This window comes from Plasmodium knowlesi, assembly GCF_000006355.2.
Source record: "Plasmodium knowlesi strain H genome assembly, chromosome: 14".
Classification (NCBI taxonomy): Eukaryota; Apicomplexa; class Aconoidasida; order Haemosporida; family Plasmodiidae; genus Plasmodium; species Plasmodium knowlesi.
Window position 1 is genome coordinate 1,126,676 of NC_011915.2, and position 15,573 is coordinate 1,142,248.

The window sequence follows — 15,573 nt, forward strand, 5'->3', positions numbered from 1 at the left end:
GAAGAAGAAAAAGAAGGTTTAAGGGGAAGAACAGAAAGAAGATTTTCAAAGGGAAAGAAAAAGAAGGTTTCTTAAAGGAGGAAGAAGAAGAAGGTTTAAGAAGCAGGAAAAGAGAAGGAAGGTTTAAAGGGGAGAAGTTGAAGGTTTAAAGAGAATAGAAAATGATTTGAAAAAAAAAAAAAAAAAATGACGTTTTAATGGGAAAAAAAAGGAGGGTTTTTAGAGGGAAGAAAAAAGAATAGTGTTTAAAGGAGGTAAAGAGAGAAGAATTTTTACAGGGAGAAAAAAAAAAAAGAAGGTTTCTTAAGGGAGGAAAAGAAAAGAAGTTTTAAGGGAGAAAGAACGTTTTAAGGAGGAAAAAAAATAAAGAGATGGTTTAAAGGGAAGAAAGGAAAGAAGGTTTAAAGGGTGAAAAGGAAAAGAAGGTTTAAACGAAGAAAAAGGAATGCTTAATGGGAAGGTAAAAGGGGGAAATGAATGTTTCAAGGGGGAATAAAATAGGTTTTAAAGGAAGTAAAGAGAGAAGAAGGTTTATCGGGAGAAGAAAGAAGAAAGGACTTTTCAGAGGGGAAGAAGAAAAAAAGAAGATTTTAAAGCGGAAATGAAGCAGGGTTTAGGAGAGTAAAGAAGAATATGCAAAAAGGGATGAAAAAAGAGAAGGTTCGCAGGAAAGTAAAATAAGAAGTATACAGGGAGGATGAAAGTTTAAAGGAAAAAGAAAAAGAAGAAAAACATGAGGGTACTCTTCCCAATCCCTTACTTACACTTGTCCATTTTTTTAAATAAACGAATATAAATAAATTAATTTCGTGCCTATGGCAAAATAATGTTTTCTGTCGTTTTGAATGTTAATAAAAAAGAAAAAAAAAAGGTGTAGGTTTTATGCAGATGGATAAATGTGTACAATGCGCATGAGCGTGTGCTCAAATAAATTTATATGAATGGCCTAGTGAAATTTAAAATATTTCTCGGTGTATAAATACAGCATACTCTCACTTCTTTCACTGCCTTCAGAATTTCGTAAATTGCTCTTCACTAAAATGGTTGTGCTGTGTAGGTGCGCGGACGCGTGTATTAAAAATAAAATTCCTGCAAACCCTATTCCGTGCTTGCATCTCATGCTAATCGCAGAGCTCCTCTCACTCTCGTGGGTTAAAATGACGTTCTCAGCAGGAAATAAAAGCGGCACGAGGTGTCATAAAGATATGTTCATATATGTGTTTATACATGGGTGCTGATAAATGGATACTCATAAATGTGCAAATATATATGTCTTCCTTTCCAACTGTCGTCGAATGCTGTAGCATAAAAAAAATATGCATAACACATACATGCCGTGCCCCCTTTAACTTCTTGTAATATATTCCTGCGCGCTGTACCACTGTATATGCTACATGCGCTAGGGTTGAATCTCTCTAAATGTATGAGCACCGATAAAAATATATTAAAGAAGGATGGCAAAATGGAGTACAACATGTACGTATAAATTGTTATGCAATAATTTCTGCTCCTTTTGATTATGTTAAAAAAGCGAACATTTTTTTTTTTTTTTTTTTTTTTTTTTTTCCTTCTCTCTTAAATTCTTGTGCATATATAAAATGGTTCCTGTGTATATACAGATATAAATAAATATATTCATTTCTTTGATTTGAAAATTTGGTAAACTCATTATTCATGGATAAATGTGGCACGGCTATATTATTCCTTATTGAACTATGCTTACTGAATATATCTCTTTTCATTCTTCTCTTTTATATATCTATATTGTATGAATAATGCTCTATAATTAACACCCCAGCATTGTTCCGTGAGTCTTCAATTCTCTTAAGCGTGTACAATAATATGCATGTGCTGCTGCTTCTTCATTCTGCCGCTCCACTACGTGTGCGCACGTTTATATATCCTGTACACATATATACGGGGGAAGCTCGAATTTCTTCTTTCCTGCGAAATCGGGCTTAAATAAAACTGTATGCACAAGTACGCGTTCGTATATGCGGCTAATTCTATTCAATGTTCATGTGCATTCCGTACGTGTACTGTTGCGGCTCCTCACTTTTCCTTTTTTTTTTTTTTTTTTCTTCTTTCTCCACATTTTGCTCGTGCTTCACATATATGAAGGTGAATGAAGTAAGCTTAATTTTGCGAAAGGCGGCATGGATACCTATATATGCTTTATATACGGGCAGTGCTCACGCGCTGTGCCTGCGCCGTGCTTGCATTGAATATGCGTGCATATACACGAACACATGTTCAAATGCGCAACAAATATGCTTCGCGCTATTCTGCTTTCTTTGGAATTTTCTGTACACTGCGCCCCGCACGCTCAGCATCTGCGCTTGGCTAGCACACTATACATATTCACGCAGTAAAGCAGTGGCCCAATCGTGCACCCATACACCGATAAATTTGCACTCATATAGGAAAGCCCCCTTGAACAAGCGCAAAAATTAAACAAATTCATTTAAAAAATTCTTCAGTTATGATAAAGCCCTGCTTCCCCTGAAGCCACCTCTGCCACCTCGGAAACCACCTCTGCCTCCACGGAATCCTCCTCTGAATCCGCCTCTTCCGGACATGCCCATTCCGCCACCTGATCTGTAACCACCTCTACCAAAACTGCCACCATATCCTCTACCTCCCCTAAAGCTGTTTCTACCTTCATACATTCTATCTCCAAATGGTCTATATCCACCTCGCCTCATGAAACCACCTCTGCCACCTCTGAATCCACGAAAGAACCTGGGCCTGAATCCTCTTCCTCTATATGGCCTCGTGTTCACAATTTCTTCAGGTGACATTTCCTTCACATATTTCTCATCCAATGGTGGCTGGTAACCTGCATCTTCCACATCTAATTGGTCTCTCGATAGTAAAATGTCGATAAAAGAAACGGTTTTTTCCTGAACAACCTGTTCACCGTTGTCCTGTCCACTAACGTACTGGTCCGTTATGACTGTACTACCGCACTTGGTTATCTGATGTAATCCTTTAAATCTCCTTTTGATTATTTCTGCTAAGGTTACAGCTTTTCCGATGGCATTTCCTGTGGCCTTTATTTTCAAGCTTTTCTTATCTTCTTCCCCTAAAATTTTGGCACCATAGTTTACATAATTGGTCATCCTTCCGGTGGATGTGATTCTCATTTCATCTTCGTCTATTGGTTCTCTATCTTTCTTCATTTTGCTCAGGGTGTTTTATAAAAATTTTTTTATTCCTTAAATACGTCTGTATATGTAGCTACTTCTATGTACACGTGCAAGTGTGTGCTTTACTAAGCTGCGAGCGGATAAAAGGCAAAAATGTGTATCCTTGTATTCGTAGCTAACGCTCCGTCGGTTTATCTATATATATATGTACATGCACTTGTGTGTTCCTTTATATCTGTTAAAAATGCCTCTAATTTTACTTCTTCTACTTTTCTTCCTATATGGCTTCTGCTATTTTGTTTCTCCTTTGGTACATAATTTCGCGTAATGCACTTGAACTGTTCTGCAAGGGGGAGAGGGGGTTAGGAAATAAGCACGCGATGGAAATTATACACTACACGCAGCACATGCGCTATGATATGCAGTCCAACTGACGCACGACATCAAGCAATATGCAGCAGTGACGCAATGACAAATTTCCTTAAAACGACATTCTTCAAATATGTACGTATATATTTTCCCCATGTGAACTGTTCACCCACTTTTATTCATAACTTGGATGAAAAAAAAAAAAAAAAAAAAAAAAAAAAGCTAAGGCTAATCGACGAGGCCTCGAGCAAAGGCAGAGGCTCCTAAAGATGCCCGATTAGGCTAACAACTTTAATGTTGTACATACTTACAATTGCACATAAACGTGTAAACATGTTTACAAAAAAAGTATGCATCAATTTCACGCATATAACATCATGCGAGGATAATTTTATCTTTCCAGCATTCTTTTCTTTTTCCACATTGGCACAAGAGCTGGAACACATGAATACGCGAACATTCATCCGCTGGCAGAGGGGGAAGCAAGAACACACGCAACATAACTGTTACAAAATCGGCTAAACGTAAAATTTACGTTATGCTTCATTTACGCATTTAAATTAAAAGTAGTATCTTACCTTCTCGCTTCAAAGTTTTTTTCCCTCTTTCACATTCCTTCAAAAACCATTGTTCGCTTATTTTGTTTAAACTTTCTGTTCCTACTTCTGTTTTTTTTTTTTTTCTTTTTCCTTTTCTTTCCATATATTTCAATTATATATTATTATATATATATATTTTTTTTTTTTTTTTTTTTTGATACAAGCTATATATTTATAATTTCTTCCTTCACATCAGTTTTTTTTTTTTTTTTTTTTTTTTTACATTTTGGATACCTTTTATACGGAACTGCACATGTACCAAAATATATATAAACGAATATTAAATTATATGTTTATATATATATATATATGTACATAATGTAGCTCTGCTAGGTATATAATTTGGGGGCAAGGTGACGTTGGGAACAAGTAAAGGAGGCCCACGTATCACCTATACTTGGGGATATTTTTTCCGGTTTTATAGAGGGATGACATGCACCACATGTTATTAGTACACGTGAGTGCTTACAATAATTAATGTTCCGTACCATACGTACCTGGACCAACATTATCATGGTAAGAAAAAAGGTGCTTTCAGTTAAAACAGGTAAAAGTTAACTGCACGGAGGCTTCGGCAGTCAAGCGTTGGCTGAAGGGTGGAGGAAGAAAAGAAGCGCATGGGTGATATATACTTAGGTGCATAGCAATTCCCCCCCCTCACGCCCAGCAGTACATTTATATATATAGTATATATGGGAACTTAAACTTTTATATATAAAAACAACCGGCGGTGCGAACATTGGTACACTTCTTTTTATGTACATACAATCGAAAAAAAAAAAAAAAAAAATAGGAAAACCGGGGTTGCAAGCTTTTTCTTTTTTTCCTTTTTTACTTTTTCCCCCCTTTGGGCAATTAATGATCACCATGACGTCACCCGGGCCACGCCATCAGCATTTGACCCTCTTGGGCTTCCTTAGTTTGCAGTTCGCGCATACCATATAAGGTATATATAATAAACCCATGACGCTCACCACTTTAGCTTAATAAAAATGTTAACTTAATTCACTGAGGAAGGAAAAAGGTGCAAAGTGATCTTGCATTTCTTTCTTTTCTTTTTCTTTTTTTTTTTTTTTTTTAAAAAAAAGGCTCATCATCCTTACCATCATTGTCAAATGTGAGAGATTATTTTACCCCATCACTTTACCATAGCGTTAGCCTATTTTTTCCAAGAATAACAATTAGCTATATTTCTCTCACTTCCGAATTTCATTTCCAGAGTGAAGAAAAAAAAAAAAAAAAAAAAGCCCTCAACTTGTTCCTTTAATGAACAATCCTATGAAATGTTGGAATTAGTACCAAATGCCCAGGCGAAGAAAAAAGTGGTTGAAAGGAGGAGCAACAAAATGTATTATTGCATATTACTGTTGCGTACCTCCCCTCTTTGTGCTATCACACCTATTAAAGGAGTATCCTTAAAAAAATAAAAACTCCCATCACCTAAACGGAAAATTCACACAAAACACACCTCACTGTATTGCGAATTGGTATAATCCCTAAACGCCATAAAGTTATGTATGTGGGTGTGCATATTTGTTTATGCGAATCTTCCGAATGGATTTACAGATGTGAGATGTTATTACTGACATTTTCTCAAGTTTAAGGAAATTTTCTTTCTTCTCCTATTCAATATAGGCAAAGATATAAAAGAGTACATTTTTTATGCAGTTCTTGGGTACATATAAATCCACAGTTCCTGTACTACAATTTTTTATGTGATACTTCGTATATTGACTTTCGGCTTTGCATTCTTCCTCGTCCATGGGCACATTTGAATTACCCTCCAGCCCACACTAAATTAAAAATTATGCATAAAATAGGTGTACACGTATTTAATATGGTTCCCCCCCACATTGGCTTTTTTTTTTTTTCTTCTTAAAAATACATGCACTGTGTTCCATCTGACGAAAACAAAAAAAACCGCCCTCTATAATGAGAATATTTCGAAAAGGTCTGGGGGGGGGGGGATCCTATTATTAGCTAAAAAAAAAAAAAATCAGCGTGCAAGCACAAATTAATTGTGCGCCCATTTTTTTAAAGCGGTTAAAGAAAAATAAATAAATAAATGAACTTCATTAATTGGGAATAAAATTTTGTGGAAGCTTCTTCATTTTTTTAAAAGAAATTAGTTGTTTAAAAAAAAAAAAAATGTTGCAATTGTTGTACGGGGAGTAATTATTTTTTTCACACTCCCTTCTTTTATATCCCCTTTTACATGTTGCTATAAACGTGTATATAATATGATTAAGCCTTCTCCAATGCGAATACAAAAATGAGCACATGAGAAAGGAAGATGTGAGCTTTTAATGCACAGGCCGGAATACTGGCGACGTCGCTCTGCTCACATGGATCATTGCATTTTGTCCGCTCCAGGAATTTGTTCTCTGTCGCCACTCAAGCAAGTACGCATGTACGTATGCACATATGCACGTATGTATGAATTTGTTTGTGTTTCTGAATGTCCCAGCGTGGGTGGTTAATTGTCTGCGTGCGTCCAACCCGCGAACAGACCACGCCCCTGCGCACGCTTCAAGTGAATTTTTTCGCGCATCAAAGAGAGCGGAAAAATTGTCCGCCCTCGTACAATTATGTATATATATATATGCATATATAACTGCTCGCGCGTCTTAATTGGCACCACGACAATATCCCTGGATATTTGCCTGGCCCCGAAAAACACAAAGGCACACTTTGTAACGAATCGCGACACAAGGAAGGCGCTCCCCTGTTTACTTCAAAATGGCAAGAAAAGACTACGTCTGGGTTTTATGTAAATTCTACTGTGGAAAAAAAAGGGGAGTGGTCAGCAAAAAGCAAGAGGAGGAAATCTTTAAAATTCTCGAAAGTTCAAACCTGCCGCTGACCGTTATGATTAAGGAAGTACGACTCAGCTTTTCTCTGTCTCAGCACAGGCAGTCCTGCACACACTGCTCCACTGTGTACCCAGACATAGTCGCGCACATCTACATACATACGTGGGAGTAGAGAAGTGCGCAAGTATCAGAATAATACTCTCCCCTGTGTATAGAACATTGTGGCGGCCACACACATTTGTTCCCACCTAAAATGACCCCTTTCTGTAGGAATTCGACAGGAAAGCAACAATGCTGTATGGGAAGATATACAAAAGTTTAATATTTTCTCGCTTCCTCGGTAAAAAAAAAAAAAAATATCATACATTGAGGAATTAGAACAACTTCGCAAATCAACTTACCCTGCAAAAGTGCTAATGCCTGTATGTTGAGTCCCCACAATTATTTACTTCCCCGTTTCCTTTTGTTTTCACCTTCTAGTCATCTTCGCAAATTTGAGACTTCGACTTTTTATCATCCGAACTAGTAATGTGAGTACACCTGACCCTTACGCAAATGATCAAATTAAAAAAAAAAAATAAAAAAAAAAATAAAATAAAAATTAAAAATTAAAATGCTACATCCACAAGGACATATAATAATTACTGCGAGTATAAACATGTAGCACGTTGTATCCCCACTTTTTAGAAATTCAAACAAGACATTTCACAATTGGCGCAATTTGTAACTCTGTGTGATGATTACCTGGACGTTCAAGTTCTATACATTGGAGGTAGGACGCACATATGGGCCCATTAATCTATCCTATTCAAGGAGCAATATTTATATGTGCTTCTGGGGGGTGGTCAACATATTTGCACACTGGCGCAATGGGTACTAGACACAATATATGTTCACACATAAATAGTACCCATCTATAAGTGGAACCTTTTTTACATTACCTTGTTCTTTTTATTTATTATTATTTTTTTATTCCTTTTTAGTAACGTTGCTCAAATGCAAGCGATTCTTGAAGAACCTGTTTATTGAGTTAAAAATTGAGGAGAACATGCCCATCATTATGAAGTAAGCTGTTTTTCTTCAGGGTTTTTTGTGGAGTAGAGTTTTTTTCTGTGGACTTTCAACCTTCATGAGAATCTTGCCCTTATGTGTTGCTGTGTCTACCACATTTTGCGCCTGCCCCACATTGTGTTCATCCCCTTTTTGCGCCATTTAAGGGAATTGGAGCGTTCATAGCAGCCTGTTGAAAAGCAGATTTTAAAAAACCTTTTGTAAGGAGGCCGAACGATTTTCCACGTTTTTAATTTGCCGAACCGATTAGCTCATTTTGAAAGAAGCCTAATTCTGTGCTCCACATTTATGGAAATATATGCCACCTCTGTGTATGCAAAAGTGTGTATTCACCGTTATACACTTCTTTTATATGCCATTTGTACCATTTTTTTTTTTTTCCGCAAATTTATTCGTGCGCAGCTATGTTTTCCCTTTTAACGGCACTTCGCCTTGCCTCCCATGTTTAAAGTTTTACCATTAACGCTCATTTTCGAATTAAAGAGCAACGGTGGGATAACCTTTACCCTCTGTGGAGTTAATCATTCGTAAGAACCTACGTACATGTAAAGATGTATTCAACTTTACATACGCATGGGGTGTACCTTTTTTTTTTAATTAAAGAAAGGGCTTCCAAAGTATGCAAAAGTTTATATACGTGTTTCGTTTTGTTTTGTTTTTTTCTTTTTTTCTTTTTTTTTTTTTTGTTAAACTCTTATCCGTTTACGAAGGTGTAAAAAAAAAAAAAGAAAAATATAAAATAAAAAAGGTATTGAAAATGTAACTGTATATCACTTTGGCAAGTTTTGCAAAAGCTCTTATACATAAGAGATAAGTGAACATATAAACAACGGCATGCATATTCTTGTGTGTCCCCTCTATTTGTTTCATTTTTTTCCTTCCCAAAAAAGAAAAGAAAAAAAAAGATTCCTCAGAAGGCGCAAAAAAAAAAAATGAAGTCAGCAAAATGGCCTACACAATTTACACATTTTTTTTTTTTTTTTCCAAATTTTTACATGCACACCTATCTATCAATTGTCCTTAGACTTTCTCTTTAAATCTTTTTTCTGTTGTTGTTTGTTCTTTCTTCTTTCGGTTAGTTTAGCTCTACGTAATGTTTTATATGCCAAGTAAGATTTGTCTATCTTGGATACGTCCATGGATTCATAGAATGGTTTGGTGTTTCTTTCTTTCTTGAATATACTACGTAATTGTTTCTTCTTTCTTAATTCTTTAACGACATCTTTGCTGGTGTCCTCTGGTATTCCTCCAATGCCTTTTTTAGTTTTGGTACTCTTCAGGGGGATCATAACTAGGCATTTTTTATATTTCTCCAACCTCTCGATGTTTTTCTTTAACGTTTCTTCGCATCTATTTTTTCTTCTTTTGTCGACACAGATTCCTATGCTTTGGGCTGCAAGGGGATTTAACTTGGCTCCCTATAGAAATGGAAAACGTGTATGTGTGAGGGGGTGAGAACAAGAAGCATAATTAAAAATAAAAGAGGGGAGTTAATAGGAAGGGCATTGTAAGAAGTAAAAATGTCTATTCTCATTCATTATATGACTGTACAGAAAGGGATAAACATAACTGCTATTCGATGCATACAGCATACTATACGCATCACAATTTTTTTGGTACATATAAAATACATACCTTCAACTCCTCAAGGGTGAAACCTTTTCCAAGTCTGCATCTGAAATTGTACCTTTGAGTTGGGCAGTGCACTATGGGGTGCAATTTTTCAATGGGGGTTCCTCCATTTGCCTTTCTTCTCTTTTCCCTTAACAATCTTCTTTTCTTCTTTTTTATGTTTTTACTGAAATTTACTCTTACATATCTTTGCCACCATTTGTGCAGGTGAACATTTGGCAATACGTTGTTGTGTGACACCATTTTGGGAAGTTATTTGGCGAAAGGTGTGCTGAAGAGAAAAAAAGAAAAATTGTGCTAATTATAGTGTGGAGGGGAGGAGTATATGTAAAGCACTATGTGAAAATATTTCATATTCTATGGGGACACTCCTGCATTCGCGAGGTGGGCACGCCCTTCGTAAACATTTCATATCCTCATTATGCATGTTCTTTCGTGCATCTCTCCTTAAACAGCATGGAAAAGGAAAATGCCGTGTTAATCTCTCCACTGAACAGCGCATAACATGTGCCTCCTTTATATCTCTCGCAATTGAAATAGGCCTTCGGGGACCTCATTACCCATTCAGCTGGGTGAAATGTTCTCAAATTGAGAGGAGCATATCCACGCGGTATCATCACACGATGTCATGCCCCTTAAATCGCGCCTTAACTTGGCATTGTTTTACATCTCATAAAATATTTTACCTTTGCTAAAAACTGCCTCGCGGGGAAATTGAAGAAAACTGGAGTAGCTAAGGGAATAGTTGTACCAAAATTTACTCAGAAGGAAATAAATCGCAAAAGTTACGAAGCAGCCAAATTCTGATGCCGCAAAAAGATGGGAAAAAAAAAAAAAAAAAAAAAAAAAAGAAAGAAAAAAATTATACCTTTCTCTGATCTTATGAAAAATTTCAACAATAATTAAAATAAAGAAATAATCACGGAAAAATAATTATTTATTTATTTTGCACGACCACATTTGTTCTTCACGTGTGATTTCCTTTTTCCTTCCCTTTGAGTTGGGTACAGCGCAAATGAGCGAACGAATATTGTTTGTTAAACAAGGGATACGTATAAAAAATATTGCGGAGTTTTGTTGCTTTGGGAAAAAGCGAGCCACGTCACGTTTTTTGCGCATTTATACATAGCTCTTTTTCCATATGTACTTGTAAATGGAGTGGGTTCCCTTTTCCCTCTTTGAAGTGATTAAAGTGGGGCTCCGAAAGATACGCACAGCGAGGGTTCCCTCCAAAAAATAATTACCCTGTAGCGTTACGCACAGCATTTTAATTCTATTTATATGTTACCGCTAGGCGAGGGGGGGTGCCGTTATTTTTATGGCCCACCTCACATGCTGCAAAATTATTTTTACATAGGAAATGGAAGAAAAGATTAAAGAAAAAAAAAAAAAAAAAAAAAAACGCCTGTATCGACGAAAGTCAACTCAACCCAACGAGCAATAAAACTGTTGTGCGTTAGCACGTACTACGTTGCATACTCCATTATTTACGGGCAACAGGGGATGCTACATTAAAATGAATTATATGCTTGTCCCGCTTGTAAAGCGTCGGCGCAGTTTTTCAAATGAAAGTATATATAAAATATTGCATTCAGTTGAAGGTTGCCCCCTCATATATACCATAGCGTTTTTAATGAGCCGCGCGTAAAATCTCTATGTACACCGATTTTGTGGGGATGTAAAAATTATATATGCATATGCGCTTCAATTGGCATGGCTCATCTGCTTAATTCCCCTAATTTCATTCTTTCAAAAAAAAACATATGTAAAAAAAAAAAAATAAAAAATAATAAAAATAAATAAATAAAACCGCAAAACAGATTAAGCAGTAAATCAATCAAATTAACAAAAGAGGGATGATACATCCATGTACCACTATTTTGAGGAAAACACAACTTTTCCTTTGAGAAGATAAAATATTTTTTTCCCTTAAAATTTTAAATTAAAACCCCATTTAAGTTATCCTTTCACGGTAAGAAGCGCAGCCTTCAAATTAGTGACAAAGCAGCACAAGTTGAAACTTACTGCGCTATTTGCTACGTTCCGTTCTAATATCGACGTGGTAACTTACGTCGCCATATATTTACTCGTTATGATGTATGCCTCTCCGTTGGCGTGTTAAAAATACGTCATTAGCTTGTTTCCCCTGCCCCCTCTCATTATGCACGATTCACTTTGTGTTAATTTTCATATAACCTATTTTTCCTTCCCCATTTCAGAAGAAAATGACGACTAAAGTAAAGAGAGTTCAAACCTTTGGAAAGAAGGTACAACACGGAGAGTAAAAGAAGGAAAAAAGAAAAAAAAAAAAAAAAAAAAAAAACATAAAAGTCAACCGGAATGTACTGAAACGGAGGAAGTAGCCCGGGGGGGAGAGAGGCACACACCGATTTTTCTACGCACTTATTTGCCTATAACTGAATCCCAACCTGAATATGAGCATGTCAGCTTCTGTGTATGCGTGCTCTTTACCAAGAAATCGTCTATGCGACACCATTACGTTTGACCAAAGAATACCATATGGATCAACGAAGTGGTGTCCCATTTTCACTCTCCATTTCAACGTTAGGGTTGTGACGTGACATAAGCCACTGTATTCAATTGTTCATGCTTTTTCCACATCTCTATCAAGGGGGATAAGAGAAAAATAGCATAATGCGTCATCTCATCCTCTCTTGAAATTCACCACAACTACCCCCCGAGCTACCCATGACAGTTGGCATAATATATCAACGCGTCATCAATTGAGGAGTTGTGCCCTGTCATTTGGCGGTGCTTTTATCCTCCCTCACTTCATACATAAACCATCAGTTACATAGCATCGCCACATGGAATTCTTTTTTTTTTTTTTTTTCCCCTGCCTATTTCTACAGAAAACATCTGTTGCCGTGGCAACCGTAACCAATGGAAAAGGTCTAATAAAATTGAACGGAAAAAATCTTGACCTAGTGGAGCCACACATATTGAGAACTAAAGTATATGAACCCTTATGGTTAATTGGATCAGCAAAATTAAAAAACCTAGACATTCGTATCCGAGTAAAAGGAGGTGGACAGACTGCCCAAATTTACGCCATCAGACAAGCCATTGGAAAAGGAGTGATTTCATATTATCAGAAATATGTTGACGAATCTACGAAGAAAGAATTAAAGGATGCTTTATTAAGGTACGACAGAACGCTGCTTGTTGGAGACACAAGAAGATGTGAACCCAAGAAATTCGGTGGAAAGGGTGCTCGTGCGAGATACCAAAAATCTTACAGATAATTTTACTTTATTTTTTACATTATTATTTTTTTTTTTTCTCATCTTAATTGTTGCACATGTGTGAAGGGGGGATGGAGATAGGCTTGCCCATACGTTTACCTGCTTGTTGATTACCATGGGGCATCTGCTTTGCCGTGAATCTTCTCATCCACATTTCCTATAAGAGCTAATGAGGGTGCGCCATCTTTGCAAAAATAAAGGAGAAGAATCTTGGAACGAATCACAGGCAGAGAATACGAAGCGCTCCCAAGCGTTGAAAAACAAACGAGTCCGTTTTGCACGTTCCATTGTTTATTTATGCATTCGTACATATACACGTGTATTAAAAAAAAAAAAAAATTTTTTTTTTTTTTTTTTTTTTTTCTTTTTTGCCTGTATGCTAATGTGTATATATTTTATTTCACCCACGGTATAGTGCGTAACCACTTGAACCCTTTTAAATAATCATTGTAATTGTGCCATACAATTAAGAAAAAGAAAAAATTACAAAGTAGGCATGTGGGGCTGATTAATACTTGCAACACAACTGTACGTGTTTAGCAAGTTGGCGCAAAGGGAGGTCCATAAAAACACAAACTACAGCGTGGAATGTGAAATGGGTAGCAGGTTTTGATGTAGACAAAAAAAAATAAAAAAATCAGTTGCGGAGGGGGGAGGCCAACTGGTTGGTAACGAATTAATTGGAAGGTGTTCCATCCGGACGACCCATGGGGGAAGGGTATATGCCAAATGTGAGATGTTGCTACGCCTTAGGCGCATTCCGGTAAAGCTCATACCTGCGAACACACGTATCAAAATTATCAATGGGCAAACTGCACTGCTCAAAATCATATCTGAGCATCTCATAAATGAGTTCGAAGAAGGAGTACGTCGGAGCCCACTGGAGAACTTCACGAGCCTTAGAAGAATCGCCATGTAAATGGAAGACATCACACTCTCGATAATATTTGGAGTCTTTTCTAATAAGAACACGATCGTTTTCATCGACCCCTATCTCTTGAAGTCCTGTTCCTTTCCATTTTAGGAAAATGCCAACGAAGGAAAAAGAAATTTCACAAAATTCCTTCACCGTATGTTTTTCATTTGAGCTTATAACGAAGTCGTTAGCCTCATCCTGTTGTAGCATTAAATACATAGCACGGACATAATCCTTTGCATGCCCCCAATCTCGGTAGGTAGATAGATCCCCCAATACTATAACATCTTGTTTATTTTTGCAAATATTTGCTACCCCTTTGGTAATTTTCCGGGTAACAAACGTTTCTCCTCTCCTTGGGCTCTCATGATTAAATAGAATGCCATTCACACAGAACATTTGGTAGGACTTCCTGTAACATATCGTTATGTAATGAGAATACAATTTTGCAATTGCGTAAGGCGACACAGGATTAAAAGGAGTGGATTCATTTTGCACATGATCATTGCAGCATCCATACAACTCAGATGTAGAAGCATTATAAAACTTTACATTAGGTACGTTAGAAATTTTTATTGCTTCCAATATGCGTAATGTTCCTAGTGCGGTCGTTTCGGCTGTGTAGACGGGCAATTCGAAACTGACCTTTACATGGCTCTGTGCAGCTAAATTGTAAATTTCTTTTGGCTTTATTTTATTTATCAGTTTGCAAATATTACTGCTGTCTAGGACATCTCCATAATGCAAATTGAGGTGCTCAAAAATGTGATCTATTCTTTTGGTGTTAAATGAGCTACACCTGCGAATGACCCCATGTACGATGTACCCCTTCTCCAATAACAGCTCACTCAGGTACGACCCATCTTGACCGGTGATGCCGAAAATAAGAGCGACTTTCATTCCGGGGGTGGGGCAATACTGAGGTGGGAAAATTGCCGCAAACCTCTCTTCAGTGTTGCGGACCGCTCTAATGACAAGCGTGTTGCTTATAAAAAACACGAGAAGGTGTGGATAGAATAACACACGAAAAAATTCACACTTGCTAATTTTTCACTTTTACACAAGGGACTCTCCTATTTTGTGTGAACTTATTGATGTCCTATACATAGCGCAAGGTGTATACCTTTAAAAGGGACAACAAAAAGTGAAGGACAAAAAAAATTGTTATTCCTATGAATGAACGAAATAATATTTTCTGCCTACTATATTTTTTTTTCTTCTTCAATTTTTTTTTTTTTTTTTTTTTTTTTTTTTTTTTTTTTTGCACTACATAACTAAACAAACCCTTCCCAGAGGTGTTTCTTCTATATTGCAACGCATGGGCAAAAATACGTTGCGCAGTAGGCAAGCAAAATGAGTAGAACAGTGTACGCAAATATGTGTGGAAAGGCCTACCGTGGGACAGGACTGCTCATAAGAAAACAATTATGCAACTATGCACAGAAAAAAAAAAATATATACATTTATTTATGTGCACATAAGCACATTGCACTTTTATCGAGCGAAATATGCACCCATCGTTCCTCCTTTGACTTGGTTTCCAGTTTGAAGAAATGCCTCTTCCAGCTGCATGCTCGAAGAGCAAGAAGCCATTCGCCATTTTCTTTATTATTATTTTTTTTTTAATATTCATTCGTTCATTCATTCATTTTTTTTTTTTTTTTTAAGCCCTCCGCAATGACAATGAAATAGAGAGCAATTTTTCCAGAGAGCTTTGGGGGACCTTTTTTTTTTTTTTTTTTTTTTTTTTTTTTTTTT

General features: G+C 36.7%; 5 protein-coding genes across 5 annotated transcripts; 2 read left to right on the top strand and 3 right to left on the bottom strand.

Moving 5' to 3' along the window:
- Positions 1–2,480: 2,480 nt before the first annotated feature.
- PKNH_1426100 (DNA/RNA-binding protein Alba 1, putative) lies at positions 2,481–3,182 on the bottom strand (the record flags this gene model as incomplete). The annotated part of the gene is made up of 1 exon (XM_002262110.1): positions 2,481–3,182. The coding sequence occupies one exon, from the start codon at positions 3,180–3,182 to the stop codon at positions 2,481–2,483; it is 702 nt and encodes a 233-aa protein (XP_002262146.1).
- A 3,674-nt stretch (positions 3,183–6,856) lies between these two features.
- PKNH_1426200 (conserved Plasmodium protein, unknown function) lies at positions 6,857–8,166 on the top strand (the record flags this gene model as incomplete). Its single annotated transcript, XM_002262111.1, has 6 exons — positions 6,857–6,997; positions 7,201–7,270; positions 7,411–7,460; positions 7,618–7,702; positions 7,914–7,995; positions 8,148–8,166. The coding sequence occupies 6 exons, from the start codon at positions 6,857–6,859 to the stop codon at positions 8,164–8,166; spliced, it is 447 nt and encodes a 148-aa protein (XP_002262147.1).
- Positions 8,167–9,011: 845 nt separating this feature from the next.
- Positions 9,012–9,876, bottom strand: PKNH_1426300 (60S ribosomal protein L13-2, putative; the record flags this gene model as incomplete). The annotated part of the gene is made up of 2 exons (XM_002262112.1): positions 9,012–9,419; positions 9,637–9,876. 2 exons carry the CDS (start codon positions 9,874–9,876, stop codon positions 9,012–9,014), a joined length of 648 nt encoding a protein of 215 aa, XP_002262148.1.
- A 1,982-nt stretch (positions 9,877–11,858) lies between these two features.
- On the top strand, positions 11,859–12,899 carry PKNH_1426400 (40S ribosomal protein S16, putative; the record flags this gene model as incomplete). Its single annotated transcript, XM_002262113.1, has 2 exons — positions 11,859–11,900; positions 12,507–12,899. The coding sequence occupies 2 exons, from the start codon at positions 11,859–11,861 to the stop codon at positions 12,897–12,899; spliced, it is 435 nt and encodes a 144-aa protein (XP_002262149.1).
- A 742-nt stretch (positions 12,900–13,641) lies between these two features.
- On the bottom strand, positions 13,642–14,715 carry PKNH_1426500 (GDP-mannose 4,6-dehydratase, putative; the record flags this gene model as incomplete). The annotated part of the gene is made up of 1 exon (XM_002262114.1): positions 13,642–14,715. The coding sequence occupies one exon, from the start codon at positions 14,713–14,715 to the stop codon at positions 13,642–13,644; it is 1,074 nt and encodes a 357-aa protein (XP_002262150.1).
- Between the last annotated feature and the right edge of the window lie 858 nt (positions 14,716–15,573).